Genomic DNA, 16,483 nt, shown 5'->3' on the forward strand with positions numbered 1-16,483 from the left:
CAGCAGCGATGCTCAGACGCCCGCAGCGAGCTGCAGTCGGGAAGCGACAGGGGGAGGGGGGGGGGGGCGAGAAAGTTTTCCGATACCCGGCCCGAAACTCCTGCGCGCCCGGGCAGCCCGCAGCTGTCTCCCTGCCGAGCAACACACCCGGGGAGGCAGGGCTGAGGCGGGGGCGAGCTGGCGGTGACCCGCCCCGACGCGGGCACCGGGCGCGGTGTCGGTACCGCGGCAGCCCCGGGCTGGCCCCTTTGTCCCGCAGCTCCTCGCCCTCAGACCTCCCCCGACCGGCTCGGCTCGGCAGGACGCACCTGCCCGCCGGGGCTACTCGCCTGCTCGCGGAGGTCGCCCCGATGCAGCGGCAGAGGGCGGCCGGCCCCTCGCCTCACGCCGCCTCTCGTCCCGTCCCGGTGCCGTGCCCGCCGAGGAGCGCGGCTCCGGCTCCGCTCCCGCCCCGCCGGGCGATTTCCTGCCGGGGCGCGGGGCGGGCTCCCGGGCTCCCACCCCGCCGCAGGTGCCGGCCTCGCCCCCAGGTGGGGCGGAGGGACCGGGCTGGGTCAGGCCGAGCCGTGCCGGTGTTAAGGGGAGGGGGGTGCGAAGCGCGGCCCCACCTGCGGCCCCCGCCTCCCCTTCCCTCCCCGCCCCGCGCCTGGCGGGGCTGCGGTGCCGCTGCCGCCCTGCCGGCCCCGCGGCGGCGAACAGGAAATACCGGCCCCAACCCGGCTCCGCGCCGCTGAGTCACTCACGGCGGCGGGGCCGCCCCGGCCGCCTCGCCCCCCGGCCTCTCGCCGCGCCCCCCCTCGGCCCCGCGAACTTCCCCGGCTTGGTGGCCTCTGAGGGAGCAGTGCGAGGAGGCGGCGCGGCCGACCCGCCACGCGTGGCTCTGAGCGTGCTCCTTGCCTTTTGTCCCAGGAGAGCCTCGGCAGAGGTCCCCCGGTGGCACTCGTCACCCTGCGAGTCCTGCTCCCAAACCGCCCCGGTCCGAGCTGCGCTGAGGGCTGCAGTGCCGCCGATATCGGCTTTCTGCGATCGCTGGTGTCCTGCGGCGGGAACGAGGAAGGCAAGACCGAACAGCCCTAACTGGATTCTTCGGAGTCGTGTTTCTTCTCCGTTGTGCAGCACGAAATGTCACAAAGAATTCCTTATCTGCCCTCTTCCGCGGTTGAACCCCACGCCAGCTTCTCTAAGGTTAAGCCATGCTCTCCCTCAGTGTCAGATCTGAGGAACAAAACCTGCTCGGCGCTCCTCTGGCTTCGCGTTAGCTGCCCTTGAGAAAGGGCAGATGGTTTTTCTAGTTGCTAAATATTCCAGATTCCCAAAGCATTCTTAGTTCCGACCTAGTTTCTTCCTCGTTAAGCAGGTGAACAGCATGTTTGTGCAGCATGCCTCATACAGAAACCAAGATAAAGAAGGCAAACAGTGCTCTTCGTGAAGGCGCTGGACTTTGGAAGCAGGCCCAGCGAGCAGAAAGAGCCCAGTTTATTGATAGCAAATACCAGACTGTGTTCAAATGTTATTTTGAAAAGTCCTGCTTGTAGCTACAGTTAATAATTAACATGCATGCGCATGCTGTAGTCTTTGACTGTTCCAGTCTAAACGCCCTAAACAAAAAAAAAAAATAGAAAAAGAGACTTTAGTAACTTGATGTTTTCTGTCAGCTATGGAGAGGATCTGGGATCAGTAAGTACTACAACATTGTGTTCAAGCAACCCGAATCGAGGCTTAAGGAGTGGAAACTTAGTCTGATATCCAGGTATGTGTCAGACTATTTGGTTTACGCTGTGCTCGGTGTCTACTTCCATAATGAATGTTTAAAAAACTTCATTTGTTAGTTCTATAAATGTTTTCCTTTTCTGAAGACACTTTTCTAACAGTGGCTTTATGATACTTAGTTAATGGCTCTGAAATGTTCTGAAGAGGAGTAATAATATTATCATACTTAATGTATTCCTTTTTTTTTTTTTTTTAGTAGGACAGTAGAGAACACCGGCGGCTTGCACAAGAATATACATCTGGAAACTAACAGTGTTTACAAAAGTACTCATTGTAATACTGATCACGTAGGATAACTACCATGACACAATTTTTAAAAATTCAGCAAATTGGAGAGGGCAGCTATATGGCCTGTTTTAAACATGTATTGTTTCCTCATCTAAACTGTGTCTGTCGTTCCTTACACTGAACTCCAAAAAAAGGTTTGTAATTAATAACTGTTTGAAAAACTGTGTTTGTTCACAGCTCTGTTTATTCTTCCCCCAGGAAAACAGTCTCCAATGCCTGTCTCCTTTGGTAGAGGTCATGAATCTTGCCTTTGTTTTACGATGGCCAAGAGTACAGTTTACATAAAAGACAATTTGGGATAGAGAGGAACATAACTCTGGACAAGTTTTTCTTATCTTTAAACAGGAGTTAAATAAAAAGCCTCAATAGCAACATGGACTGGAACATCTGCTTGATTGGTTACACTTGTAAGTAGTGGTGTGCAGCGTGAAATTAAAATATCATCCCCTAAGGTGCCACAACATGATGATGCTTGCCTCTGGTCTCTTCACTGCCCTGCCACCAACTTCAGCCAATGTGCACAGTTAATCTCTTCCTGATAGCCTTTTCTTCTGCTCCTCCCATGCTTCCTTTTTTATTTTGAATGTTCTTCCAGGTATTTTGGCAAGCTTCTGCCTTCCAAGGACTCACGCCTGCAAGACTCCCACACATTCCAGAACTGGTTACCACAATCACAGAGTTCAACCATTAACCAGAAGCCAAAAGTAATCAAACACTCCCTACAATTCCCCTACCCTTACTCAGCTATCAGCTCTTCGAGACCAGTCAATAAATCCCATTTACTGAAGCTGCTAAAGGACTTAGGGAATTTTAAGGAAACAAGACAGGCTGATTTTGTCATATGGAACAACCTTGCAAGGAAGAGATACCATTGCTTAAGAATTACCACAAGCAGAAAGGAAAATGAACCAAAAAACACCAGACAAGCACTTAGGCACGTAACTCCTGCTGAACACATGTAGCATTTCATGACCACCACAGATGGGGAGCAGTTGCTGTAAGCTTAGCTGAACTACGTGTATCTATCAAGATTTCCAAAGAACTCCTTGGCACACAGGAAACAATTTTAGCAAGGTTAGAAATGCTGGGACTTTGGAGCTGTAGGACAGAAGCAGACAAACACGATCACTGACTGCAGAAAGGGCAATTAGCTATTGGTAAAAATTCAGATGTACCTTAAAAAAGAACAACACGGCTCACTTTCTCTGAGTATTGAGTATGGTTTTAGATGTCAATATTCATCTTTCAAAAGCACTCTGTGCTTTCCTTCACTGAAGACAGAGCAACTGTCTTGTGGGGAAAAAGTCACCAGTAATACACCAATTCTTACTGATATTAACCGTTCATAGTGAGTATCAGAGGATTTTCCTTCAGCTATTTCGAGAGGAGTGAAGCAGGAAGCAATTGACATGATGTCTGTCAGGTTTGTAACTGTGGAGCAATCTGCTAATACAAGTAAGTTACAGAAGTAAAAAATAGTACAGAAGCCCTATTTGTCTTGGGGCAATATGCAGTCTGACACCAGGATCTGAACTCCTCCTGTGCCTCCACTGCACAAGCATGGTGACTGACGGAGTCCTCATCCTTACTTAAGATTTCATGCAAGTATTAGAGCACAAATGAATTATGTCTTACGATTCATTTTGTATATGGGGATAAAAAAACCCTCATTCTAACAAGCTGATGCTATTCATCTTCCCCAGTTGGAATAAATCCAACCATTACTCAGCTAGCTAAAACCAGGAAATTGTTTGCATAAATAGCAGTAGCATTGTGGATGAAAGGGAAGGCACTTCAAACACGAAGGTTGGTGTGCTCTTAAAAAAGCCACCCTGGCTGGCCAAATTCTGAATAGAATCTTTGCAGTAAGCGCTTTAAGAAACACAAATAATCCAGCAGCACAATATGCCCGACCACGGTCTTTATCATCATAGTGGGAAACCAAACTTTACACAATGAATTCAGAACTCTACATGCAATTTTATTTTGGTGTGAACAACTGTACCAGATGAAAAGGCACAGAGAATGAACCCCAAAATATGAATCAGATGCATGTTAATGAATCAATTGCATGCAAATTACTTGAAATAATTTTTGGAATAGTCAAGAGGAAAAAATAATTACACAAGTTATATATGATCATGCAAAGAAAGAAGCAAGAGGAAGTATCCTTGATTCTAATATCAGATAATTAACATCTATCCAGATGTATCTAAGTAACCTTCTTAGTTACTAGGAGACTGATTGGAATACTATTGTTTTCCATGTGCTATAAATTATTTTTACCGTTCTAAATTCAAAACAGCAAAAAGATGTTCTGTTTTTAGCTTTCGTTTGAGGGAAAAAAAAAGCCTCTTTTATTCTTACACTACTTGCTAGTCATTTTATTTACTTCATCCAGTAGAGTATATATTTCAGATAACAGTGACCATGTAAAATTTTGATTGAAAAACATGTAACAGTTTGCACAATTAACATGATCACAGTTTGCGCACTTAATCATGATCTGGTTCCAAGGAAATGGTGTTCTATAATTAACAGTGGGAAATAGCTAGTAACAACATATATTTTAAATGTAAGTACTGGACAATGATGCTATCTAGCTATTCTTCTGTAGCGGAATTAATCGCACCTGTAATAATTCCAGTTAGCCAGAGAATCATGACAAACTAATCAGAAGTGTCAGAGGAACCACGAAGAAAAGTAATTTGCAGTGAACATCTTTTCACCCAATGATAAAAATATGTTAACAATATGGTATAAGTTATCTCAAGAATCAGACAACAACTTTGTGCTCCCATTTCATAGGCAATTCAAGAATAATCAGTGGCAATAGTACTGATACTCAAAACAACAGTGCAAGTGTTAAGTGTTCTTGTGGTTCAACGTTTTTAAAACTTTTTGGTGTAAGATCTGGAGCATAATAATTTATTTCATTATCTCTTTCTTTTTTTAAAAACCTATCTGAAAACCCAAAGGGAAATGTTTCTGCATGAACATGGTATTAAGGGAAGTCTCATATAATGGTTAAAAAAGATAATCCAAGCCCACTCACCTAAGAAATGCAGTGGTGCAATTTTTGCTACCGTGCGAGGATCTCCATTTACCTTAACTAAAAAACAGGCAATAAATTACATCTTTTTACTCTGTGGAGAGTAAAAACAGGAAGAGAAATTCACAGTAAGAGAATAAAGTATTTGCAGAAAGATTGCTGCACAGCTTAAACATTACACACCAGCCTTTTTGAGTTCATATGATGCTTACAACCATACAGACCTGTTGATAGTTTTAAGTTTAGCTCAGAAAAATATCCCAACATAAAAGAAACGAGAATTTGGAGAAAAGAGCAAGTTCTGCAATACTGAGAAAAAAATTACATCCATCACACAAAATGAAAAGTTTCCATCCGCCACAGTCATTTCCTTTATGACACGTTCAATTTGACTCCTATGCCTTATTTACCTGCAGTAACATTAAAATCCCATCAATAGCAGCAACTTTTACTTCAACGCATCAAAGTACCACAGCTTACATCATTGTAATTCAGAGGCATTTCTTGGTTTTGGGCTAATGTCTCAACAAAAAAGTTTGACACTTGTGCGCTTGTCAGAACTCACCAGGCAGGCCAGTCCAAGCAAAACTACAGACAGTAAAAATCCACAGCTTCTGCGGTAAGAAAGTAAGAAATGCAGTGACAGGAAGGGAGACCTCAACCATGTGTTCAACCATGGGCATAGATTCAAGCACTGACACAGAAACCCAAATGCTGAGCACTTGAGAAAAATGTATTATTTTCATATTGCTGCACAACATGGTGACGTCAAGAAAAACAGTAAGCTCAGGTACTCAGAAAACAAGGAAGGGCTTGTGCTTAAAGTCTTTAAAGTTCCATGAGGTAGAATATCATCAAGTATCTTCTTTTCCAGAATATATTAAGCAGGACAAATCCAATTTAGTTTTTAATGCTGTTGAAAACTCTTTTGATAGTAGTTCATGAAGGGATACTCTATCATGAGAATAGACCCAATTCCGTCCAGTCCAGTCATAGCGCTTGGGCCCACTACAAAGCAAAACACATGCTGTAAGTACAGATTATTCACGGGGAGCTGCTGGAAGCATGTACTTATAATGTAACCCAGAAAGTGCCCAGGACAAGGAAAGAGAGTGGAGAAGGATTTGTGTGGGGAAGCGGAGCAGCAAAGGCCAGACCTGCCTGAGCCATCTAACAGACGTATCTGAAAGGTGACAAGATCTTTCAATATTGACAAGCAGACACATGCTCCTTTCCTTCTTGCTTTTGGCACTCATCTCCCCACTTTCCTGCCTTACTCCCCTTCTTCCCTCACCCACATAATCTTCTTGCACACAATTATTACAAAGGATATTTGTGTGAGGCTGAATTAATGCTGTTGATTAGCTGATACAGCAGAGTTACGTGCAGATATTCTACACACAGCAGAACACATATCACCAATCTCACTTTCTTTTTGGATGCAATAAAAGAATTTACCATCCGAAAGCACATACATTGCCATGTGGGAGATTTTCATGAAAATTCTGTTTTCCTCTATGCTATCATATAGTTTTTGGCTTGATTCTTCAGCCTTACGTTAAACATCAGGAAATAACTTGAACACCTGGGTTGCATTACAGACCTTTGTATCCACCTAATTCTCCACATCTGAAACAGGAGCAATGACTGACAGGTGCTCACTACTGTTAACATCAGCTACAGAAGCTAAGAAAAGAGAAAGGAATGGAATGTTCAGCAGGGATAAACACCACTCTTATCCTTGAACTTAAACTGATAGGACAAAATGCCTTCGAACTCAGATGACTGCATACAAGGTCTGCTAAGAAGACAGACTACACATACATGAGGACAATCTGCAGATTCTCTACAAACATAAACACTAACCTGAACCTCAAATACCCTGAATTATTCACCATATTTAAATGACGAACTTTCAGACCACTAACCAAACTATGAAGTCACAGATGCAAACAGAAATCAGAATGACTTCCACTGATGTCTCACTTGCTGTACGTGAACTGGGAACTGTTCTGAATTGGGATTACGTGCTCCAGTCACTTTACCATGCATTTCTCACTTGTCTTTGCAGAACAAGTATATGTTTATACTGCCCTACAGCCAGAGAGCAACGGAATGGGATGCAGCCATTCATGAAAACCAGGCTAAGACAAACCATTTAATCAACAAAGGCAAAGAAAAAAAATTGGTCATTTGAACTATTTTTGAATGTTACTTAGTAAGTATTAGTGATAAGGTTGACATATGAAACACCTCCACAGTTCTCTGACTCTTCAAAATTCTGTAGAAATGCGATTTTTTCATTTACATTTATCATTTAATGATCTTGTGAGCACTAATAAATGCCTTCAAAGGCTAAGTATTAATTTCTCTCTCAGGGAAAGTCTGTATACATTTAAAAAAAATAAGACAGAAGAACCAAAATATCACCTAAAGGTATTATTAAGGTTCAAAATTCATTGCAGTCAAGGGAGCTAAAAGAAATTACTGCAGTTGCACTGCTGGCAAGTTACAGAGGCATTTTTTTTTTTTTTTAATTTGTCAACTAAATTAAGCTATGGAAACTCAAGTTCATCTGCATGTATGATACATGATAGCAAACAGAAGGTCAAAAGGATACAAAAAAAATATTTCTCATATCTTCAGAATTTGTCTCCCTTGGGATACATTCTCAAAGACTCAAAATTCTCCATTCACTGTACAAATTTCACAATTATAATATCAACTGCAAGTGATCACTAAGAGTAACATTTGCTTCTTCCCCCTCCTAGTATATTGCATTTTAGCAGTACGTCACTCCAGATCGTACAGTATTTGCTGGAGTTGCAACATGTATTTTCAGAGGTTAGGAAATAAGTGAACATGTGATTGTATTTCAAGAAACACTACTGTTTACTATATTACCAGTTAAGCAAGCACAAAATGGAATGCTTGTTGCTGAATCATTTTTCACAACAGATGCTGAAAAACACCGTCAGAAAATTTTCAAGTTTCTTGCATGTATTTTTATTCACCAATGGAACAACCAAAGATACTAGCGCTTTAACATATATTCATTCACAAATTCCCTATTCTGGTGCTTGTACATCTTTGCTCACAGAACTCTCTGAATTTTGGTTTCCATAAATGGTTGAAAACTTTGTGTCAGGGACCCGAAAGTCCTCTTAAGCAGAATCCAGATTCAGGAATTGTTTGTTGCAAAATATATGAAATGAATGAGTGACACACAGCCCGCATTTGTCTGAATGATACGCTTGCTAGGCCAGTGCCTTAAAAAGTCACATACCTGTTAAATAAATTATTTTTAACAAAAAAGGATTCCGGGACTGGAGAGGAGGTTAACAGTAGAGAAAAATGTCTAATAAAATGTGCACCAATCAGTACTTAATTACCCTAAAGTGAAGTTAGAATTTTCTTTAGGTAATTTTTTTATCTATTAAAATCGATTCTCTTGAAATCTTAAATTCCCTTGAGCTTCTCTCATTTTTTTTTCCATGCAAACCCTACTACGACATTTTACTACTGCAAAACCATTCCCGGTTTTGCAATTACTACATTCTTTGTGAACAGCCTTCAAGAAGTATGCCTGCGTAGTTACTGGGTGTGCTCATATTTTCCAGCTAGCTGGTTCCTTCACCAGTAACAGTGACTGACTCCCTCAGTTCTCTCCTTGGGACAGTGGCAGAGGACACATTTTTTTTTGAAGGGGGAATCAGCTTCAATATTTTCCCATATATCTGGCTGTCCCGGCAGGTGAAACCAACCAGAAAACCTACAATGGATCAAAACATAGCATTAGAGAAGGCAGAGGGCACACCTAGCCAAGGCTTCCATGAAGTGCAGGAGCTTGACAAAAACAACTAGTGGGTGAGCACATAAACATATAAAGCAGGAAATCCCACAAGCTTGAAGGGGAAGGAGCCACCCTGTTTAAATACAAAGAGTAGTTTAGATTATAACATCATCATTTCTTTTTCCAACAGAAGTTTTTGTTTTCCTTTTTAATCATGGCTGTGTTGGTTTTTTTTTTATTATTATTATTATTTTTTTTCTGAGTAGCCTATATTCCTGTAGATAGTGGCTTTGGACTGGAACAGAGTATGAAAATTCTGTTAAGCATTTCCTGGATTTGGGCATATCAGTATACTACACCATGCCACGCACCTCAGTAACAAAATCTTAGTGAACATTTAGATTAAATCACGTTTTGAGTATATACTGGAGAAAAGAGCAATTTATGGCATTACATAATCCATGCAAAGCTAAGAAAAAAGGGAAGTACATTTCTACTCAGTCTTCAGATGTTACATACCTTACACATAACTTACCTAGTGGGTGAGGACAGCCAAATCTGCCGGTTTGGTGTTTGTTTATTGATTACATATGTTCCCATGTCTCCACCTAATTTAACTGTTAAAACTCCACTCTTAAATCACAAAGAAAATAGTGAAAAATTTAAGTTTGTATCCTGTTACTTGACAAGAGTTACATGATCTGCAGCTTGTAAACAGAAACTTACACATCTGTATCACATTCCCAACTATTTTCCAAACAGTAACAGCTTGGAAGAATGATTGTTATGAATCAACAACGTGTGACAATACCTCAGACAACCTGCACATCTTCAAGCCTGACCTAGACTTTAAAACTTCTGGTTAGTTTGATTTAGTGTGTTTGCACCATTCACAATAGCACTACTTAAATAATACTCTTGAGCTTTGACCTGTCGTCGTGAAACTGGTAGTTTATTTTGCAGTGACTAAAACATCACTCAAACCCAACTTTTTCTACCCATGAACTGGTGTGGTTCCAAATCAAGAAGATTTATCTGTCGAGACTAAATTCCTGATCCATCTGCTTTTACCTAACTTTTCTTAAAGTAACTGTAACAGTTTCCAAGTGAATAAACACAACCCTTTCTCCAGTAATTCTGATGAAGTGCCTAGATCCTGAATCATACCTAAAAAATGTCCCACTTCTAAACTCCAGGTCTGTTTTGTTTTAGTTATGCCAGCTTCAGACCATTATCCTAGTAAGCATTTCTGTTCTCTATCTTACTCACATTTCTTAGTGACAACATGATTCATATTTCTCTGACATTTTCACAAGTGTGTTCAGAAAAGCAGCTGACAAAAATGTTTCTGTCCGAAGGAGCATAAAAGAATAACAACACTGGGACTCGAGTTAACCTACAGATGATCTGAATTTATGCTGGTTAAAAATGGCATCCCTGCAGAACATAATTTTATGATTCAGTTAATAGCTTAGCCATATTTAATCTACAGTTCCTCAAACACATCACACGCTATAGCACAAAAAAGCTTCTTTGGTGCATCCATATTTTTCACACCTTAGAATACATTACTAGAGCTACTGTCACTACTAAGGCAATTACCTATGTAAAAACACTTAATTGTGGGAAAAAACATTTTCATTTGTGACTGCCTACAATCTTACTTTGTAGCTGGTGCAGCAGCTTAGACCCCCCTTCTCTTACAAAGTAATTCAACGTTACTAGTTTCTGACATATCTTGAGGTTTACCAGCAATGAAATAATACTCTCAAGGTCTGACTTTTCTTTACTCCAGTCTCCACGCTCTTACTTGTACTGCTAGATTATAGATTTACAGCTGTGAGCAATAAAATATAAATAAAGACATCCCTGATTAATACTGCCATCAGGTTGCCTTGCTGGTTATGTCAACTCGGAATTGGTTTAGAAGGGCAAGAAGAGCCTACTTCTCTGGTTGTCATCAGTTCAATCTTTTCTGTATACCATCAGTCTTAGATCTGTAGATAGACAGCAGAGTAAGAGCATGTTGTGCCCTGAATCCAGATATAAAGGTGTCAGTATTCTTCTGTGCGTTCCTTAGTGCCATATATAAGTATTCAGCATGATGTTACGCTGTATGCTACAAAAGCACTGCAAATAAATTGGTTTCCAAAGAGTTAACAAAATTTTATACTATCGCTTACATTATATGTCAGCTGTGGCAGAATACTGTTGCTCTGTCATTGCAAATTAAGTAAAGGTTAACTTCTAGTGCTGGGTTTTTAAAACTTTTAACCATACATGTGGCAGTACTTTTGAAATACTAGAAAAGACAACTTGAGCTGTTAGGAACTTTAAATGCAAGATACTTTGATCATATTTTAAGAAATTCTACTGCATGTGTTTTTTACTATCATATGAATGTTTTGGGGCTGCTGGTAAAACATATATATTCCTCAAAAGAGGCTTTTTTTTTCCTCCTCCTGGACATGAATATATAACTTGTGAAGAAATGAAGTTCATTAAGAACTCATAGGTATAGGAAGACCTTCACCGCGTTCGCCACCTTGTGGCTTGCTGCAGCACTAGCCTTGTTTGTCTGGAATTACCCTCGGTAAACCTGGCACTATTTAACCCTTAGCTCTGAACAGAAACTTTCAAGGCAGTATGTCATCATACAGTCTGTGCAACAAAGGGGTACACGTAAAAGTTAGGATGGATGTACAAACAACTCTTTAGAGCCCCAGAGGGAGTGAATGTCAAGCACAAAACACTCTGCAGTGCCTGGAGATAAAATTATGGCAGAAAACAATTCATAACCTTCAGATAACAAACTGTTTAAAAATACTAAAGAGGTTAATGATAATCTTTTTGCTAATTTTTGTCTTAAGCTCTTTAAATCAGTCTAATAGACGATAATATGCTGAAATATACTGAATAGTAATGGTTAAACAATTCATTGCTATTCACCAGAAAAGTAATTAGACATAATGTTATTACACATTCGATTAAAGCAAGGAATAATATTTGCTAAGTGCAAGAACAGAATCTAACTAACAACATGTTACTTTTTATCTTAGCTATGAAAAATAAATAATAAACATTATGATGACACAAAGTTACACAGGAGAAGGTCTAAAAACTACAGTTGTGTTTTTTTTTGTTTGTTTTCCCCCAACCCCTGTACAACCCAAACCATCTGGTTCAATGTCCTGAGCATAAAACCTTAACTGACAGAGCTGGAAGAAAGCAATCTCCAAATGGTAAGATACGAACAGGGAGCAGTAGTTATGCAAAATAATAATTAAAAAAAGCTTTATGGAAAGACCTATGCTGCAGACAGCGGTGTAGGGAGAAATGCACTTTCCTCCAAGTCATGTATAAGACTGTAAGATACAACCCATTTCAGGAATTTTATATAAAACTAATAAACTCCTTAAAGAAATACAATGGCCATTTCTGATCTGTCACTTCGTAAAGTAGTTTGAGTGGGTGACCTATTAAAGGCTCCAACTATCAGGCTATCACATACCCAGCGTCTCATGTGACCAGAGCCTATTCCCTGTGCACGCTCACTTCTCAGTTGTGCAACAACCTGTTGAGACATCCTCTGTTGCTCCTCTCCACCACAGGCTCAATCTTCATCAGCGCCAGATAAAACATAATCTGTCATGGCTGTTGAAGGCACATGCTCCCTCTCAGTACTCATGGCCATCAATGAAACTGCTCTACCAGTAACATGATTTACACATACTACGCCACATAGCCCTAGCATTTACCTTGAGGGAACAGGTTGCTGATTCCAGAAGTCAATGTAAGTTTAGAAAAATGTAGAGGACGCTGTCGAATCAGAAATCAGTTTCTATCTCCTCTTGGGCTCAGTCATTATGCTATATTATGCCTTTCCCTACAGACTAAACATTTTAAATTGTCAAATCAAATAACTGCATGTCACTTCTTACCAAAATAGTCAGTAAGAGAGGCATATTTTTAGCCGTAAAGCTGTAAAAGAAATACTTTTTAAGTTCTGTCCCTAAGGTGACTAGTTTAAAATTCTCTTTCAAAGAAAAAAATCTACAGTAATTAAAAGCATTAACAGAATCTTTAGAACATACCCCTAAAGAGACATCGTAATCTTCTGGGGTAAAAGGCTTATCTGTTAGGTCCTCAAAGAAATCTGCTAAGGAGTCCAGTGTTTCTTCAGCCAGTTTTTCGTAAGTGGTCTCATCTAAAGAGCTATAAACAACATACAATCACATAATTAGGAGGGAAAACATGGAATTTTTCATATAATTTTTCATTTTCAGAATTTTTCATATAATAAAAAATACCAAGACTGTGTCCCTGGAGGACACAGAAACCACGAAACAATCACATTAAACAAGTAGTTATTTTTCTTAAGGTGATGTAGGTAGGTAACAACACACCTTATAAATGGAGGTGGAATTTTAAAATTTGGGTAGTAGAGAACGCCAATTAAAGACCGTGTACTTCTTTTTTTTAAGTGACCTCTGAATATTAGGAAGATAGAGTGAGGTGTCAAAATAAGGCATCTTCATAAAAGGACTTTCTGCAAGAACTAAGCCATAGTTACTGTTTGAAACTCTATGGATAGACATAAGACTCTCCTGTTTAGAAGCACAAGTAATTTGACTATAAGGAACCAAATGTAGCTACAAGCAGAGATTTAGAAACATCAATGTCAAATGTCACATCTACATGCAGCATCTGATTTCTCCCCTGGAATTACCAATGCAGCCCAGTAACTAGATATCATTTAAAATGTACACATGAACTAATGCTTTTACAATTAACTTCTTCTTCAGCGTCTCAAAACACCCTCGTAGTCATTACATAAAGCTTAGAACACTTATGAAACCGCTTCTGTTATCCTCTTTAAGTAAGTAAAAAAAAAGTTAGTGGGAGCAGTCTAGAAATGCAATCAAATCACTTAGGTTTTTCTATCTGTAGCAGTGTCAACTTTTAACTGAATGTGTAGTTGGTATCTCTATTAACAGACAATTTGGTGAAATCATTTGTTTTGCTAAGAGATATGGCAAAACAGCAGTTACTGTGATCTATGGGGACTTGGTATCTTTCACCTGATGTAGAATGTACTCTTTAAAACGTTTCTTATTAGTCAATTACCAAAGCACACTCCACACCAATCATGTCAGGGATACCACAGAAATACCTACAGTTCTGGAGAACAGAAGGCCTTAGGATTAGGCAGGACTTATGTTCTGATTCAGGATGCAATTCAGGTACTTAATGGTAAGCGCCATTCTAGACATCTGCACAATACTTCACTGGGCCTCCAACTGCAGCATTGTACAGGGAGAAGTCTCTCATGGGTACCATGTCACATCCTGCCTGTGAAAGGCACGAATTTCACGTTCCCTGACATAGATGAAATGGTGCTAGACACCCACCTTTAGGTACAGGAGTTGTTCCCTATGTAACTTCCCAAACTCACACAAAATGATTTTCCCTAGAACTATACTTTTCCCATGAATCACAATATCAACATTATATTAATTTGATAGCTGTACCATTTTTACAATTGTTTTAAAACGCAAAGGCAATATTTTCATATGAATAATATTATCTCAGAATATTCTCAGAATAAAATTTACCTTCTGTCATTCAGAGTTCCTGCATTTCTTATATTCATAAACTGAACAGTCCTGCTCTTCAGCTCTGAAGCACATTGTAACTGCTGTTGAAAATATGTGTAAGTAAAAGGGAATTAAAAGTTAAAATATGAAGATTATGAGTTATATATTGGTCACACAAATTAAATAGATTGGAAGACCTTGCCATCCTCAAGTAAAATATTTATATTCTGTATTACACAGCTAATACGGAAAGAATTATGCAGCTTTAGTCCCTGGATGACTGAGCCAATCCATAATATCCTTGTTTTCTGTTACAAGCTAGTGAGAAAAAAAAATAATTATAAAATAGCTATTTTCTATCGCTGTAACACAGAATTACAGAGGAGGCTCAGACAACTGGTTTAGGCCAGGATTTCTACAAGCATCAACTACTCGGACACTTCACCGTCAGCACCTTGTGTCCCCCTGCTAGCAGCCACGAGCACATCCACCTGAAATAAACAGAAGCCCCGAGCGCTCCTCGCTTATGGAATTAAGAGCTGACTTTCACCACTTGTCATATTCCAGATCTCTTCTCTGCAACAAGCTGATTCATTCATAATTTCTCTCGTGTTTAAAGGAAATTAATAAAGATCAAAATGACGGAAAAGCTGGGTCAACGTGTTGGCAACCTGAGACAAAGGAGAGCGATGGGCAGCCCCCCTGAGGCTGAGGAAGGAACACATCAACCTGGGTATGAGTAACGCTGATCCCCAAGTCCAACACACTAGCGGGAACACCCGTGCTACCTGCCAAGAAATAAAGGCGGCATGCCTGCCCTTTGCTTCTCCGCCCACGCTACGAAGGTGCGTATTTTCGGATGAACGGTTAGGACAGCACTCCTGTTGACTTTCCGCGTGCACACACTGGGCTTTGCCAACCACCACAACGCCCTGAGCGGCTGATGATGAAGCCCTTCCTGCACCCGGAGGCACAGCACCCCGGCACCCCTCCGTACGAGGACACCCACCTCGGCCGCCGCAGCCGAGCCGAGCCGCGCCGCCGCTCCCCGCGCCCGCCCATGAGCCACACTCGGGCACCTCGGGCTCCAAACCCGCCGGGCCGGAGGAGCCCCCCGGGTGCGCGGCAGGCCCGAGGCCGCCCCGCTCCGTCCCCTGGCTCCCTCCCGGCCTCGCACTCACCGCCCGGCCGCGGACGGCGGCCCCCTCCAGCGGGGCGTCCCCGGGGCCTGCGCTCCGCCGCCGCGCCGCCGCCCGCCGAGCCGCCCGCACGGCGCCGGCCGCCCCCGACCTCCACATGCCGCTGCCGTTCGCTGAGGAAGCGGCCGGGGAGGAGCCAGCACGGCCCGGCCCGGCCCGGCTCGGCTCGGCCCGGCTCGGCCCGGCGGCGGCGAACGGGAGGCCGCGAGGCCGCTACCGCCCTCCGCCGGCGCCGCGGGGAGCAGCGCGGCTGGGCCCGGCCGCCCCGAGGGGCTGCCCGGGCTCGGGCCGCAGGCCCGGCAAAAGAGTCTGAAATTACACGTGGAAAAAAAGTGTTACCCGTTGTCCTGTGAAGGGGAAACGAAGCACGCTGTTTGCCACAGCCGGCGTGTGTTTGGCAGCACGTCTGAGGAGAGCTGTCGGTCTGCTTCAGAAAGGAGCAGAAGGGCTGGTCAATTTCCTATTTAGTTATTTTGTTGCCGATTATATTACATTATTAATGATGTGCGAGGCTGCCAGGAGTCGCAGCTAGGCGTCTTTTATTGTTACTTACATTAAAAAAAAAAAAAAAAGACTCACCAGGGAGATGAAAGATAAAAATTAACTCTGATGTGAAAGTTTATTAAAAAATAAATAAATCTCTGAGAACATGGAAAAATTTTACTTCAGATCTTTCCGCAGAACAGGACTGTAAGATGCAACAGATTGCAAGTAAAATCATAAATACATAAAATGTACAAGTACTACTGTTTGATTACTGTGTGCTGCATTTGCACATGTCTAA

The 16,483-nt window shown here is 41.8% G+C and overlaps 2 protein-coding genes across 7 annotated transcripts in view; both read right to left on the reverse strand.

Moving 5' to 3' along the window:
• Positions 1-1,121, reverse strand: part of TJP2 (tight junction protein 2) — a 65,311-nt gene extending 64,190 nt beyond the window's left edge. The window contains exons 1-2 of one of the 3 annotated variants that reach the window (XM_040542302.1): positions 1,000-1,121; positions 898-961 (exon numbers count right to left, since the gene is read on the reverse strand). The gene's annotated coding sequence lies outside the window, so the exon portion shown is untranslated. Of the gene's footprint in view, positions 1-308; positions 670-897; positions 962-999 lie in introns of those variants that run through there. The other 2 variants (XM_040542299.1, XM_040542300.1) reach the window with 2 other exon arrangements.
• A 2,897-nt stretch (positions 1,122-4,018) lies between these two features.
• On the reverse strand, positions 4,019-15,820 carry FXN (frataxin). Of its 4 annotated transcripts, XR_005815532.1 has the most exons (7): positions 15,682-15,820; positions 14,519-14,601; positions 12,998-13,118; positions 9,439-9,536; positions 8,928-9,036; positions 6,714-6,796; positions 6,022-6,118 (listed from the first exon to the last, which is right to left on the reverse strand). XR_005815532.1 is itself a non-coding variant. In XM_040542315.1 (6 exons), exons 1-5 carry the CDS (start codon positions 15,796-15,798, stop codon positions 8,928-8,930), a joined length of 528 nt encoding a protein of 175 aa, XP_040398249.1. In that variant the 5' UTR covers positions 15,799-15,820; the 3' UTR covers positions 5,983-6,118. The 4 variants fall into 4 exon arrangements, 3 of the variants coding, with proteins under 3 accessions (XP_040398247.1, XP_040398249.1, XP_040398248.1); XM_040542315.1 differs by lacking the exon at positions 6,714-6,796 and having other exon boundaries at positions 5,983-6,118; XM_040542313.1 differs by lacking the exons at positions 6,714-6,796; positions 8,928-9,036 and having other exon boundaries at positions 4,019-6,118; positions 15,682-15,813.
• Positions 15,821-16,483: the final 663 nt, after the last annotated feature.

Source organism: Cygnus olor, chromosome Z (genome assembly GCF_009769625.2).
Source record: "Cygnus olor isolate bCygOlo1 chromosome Z, bCygOlo1.pri.v2, whole genome shotgun sequence".
In the NCBI taxonomy this organism is placed as follows: Eukaryota; Metazoa; Chordata; class Aves; order Anseriformes; family Anatidae; genus Cygnus; species Cygnus olor.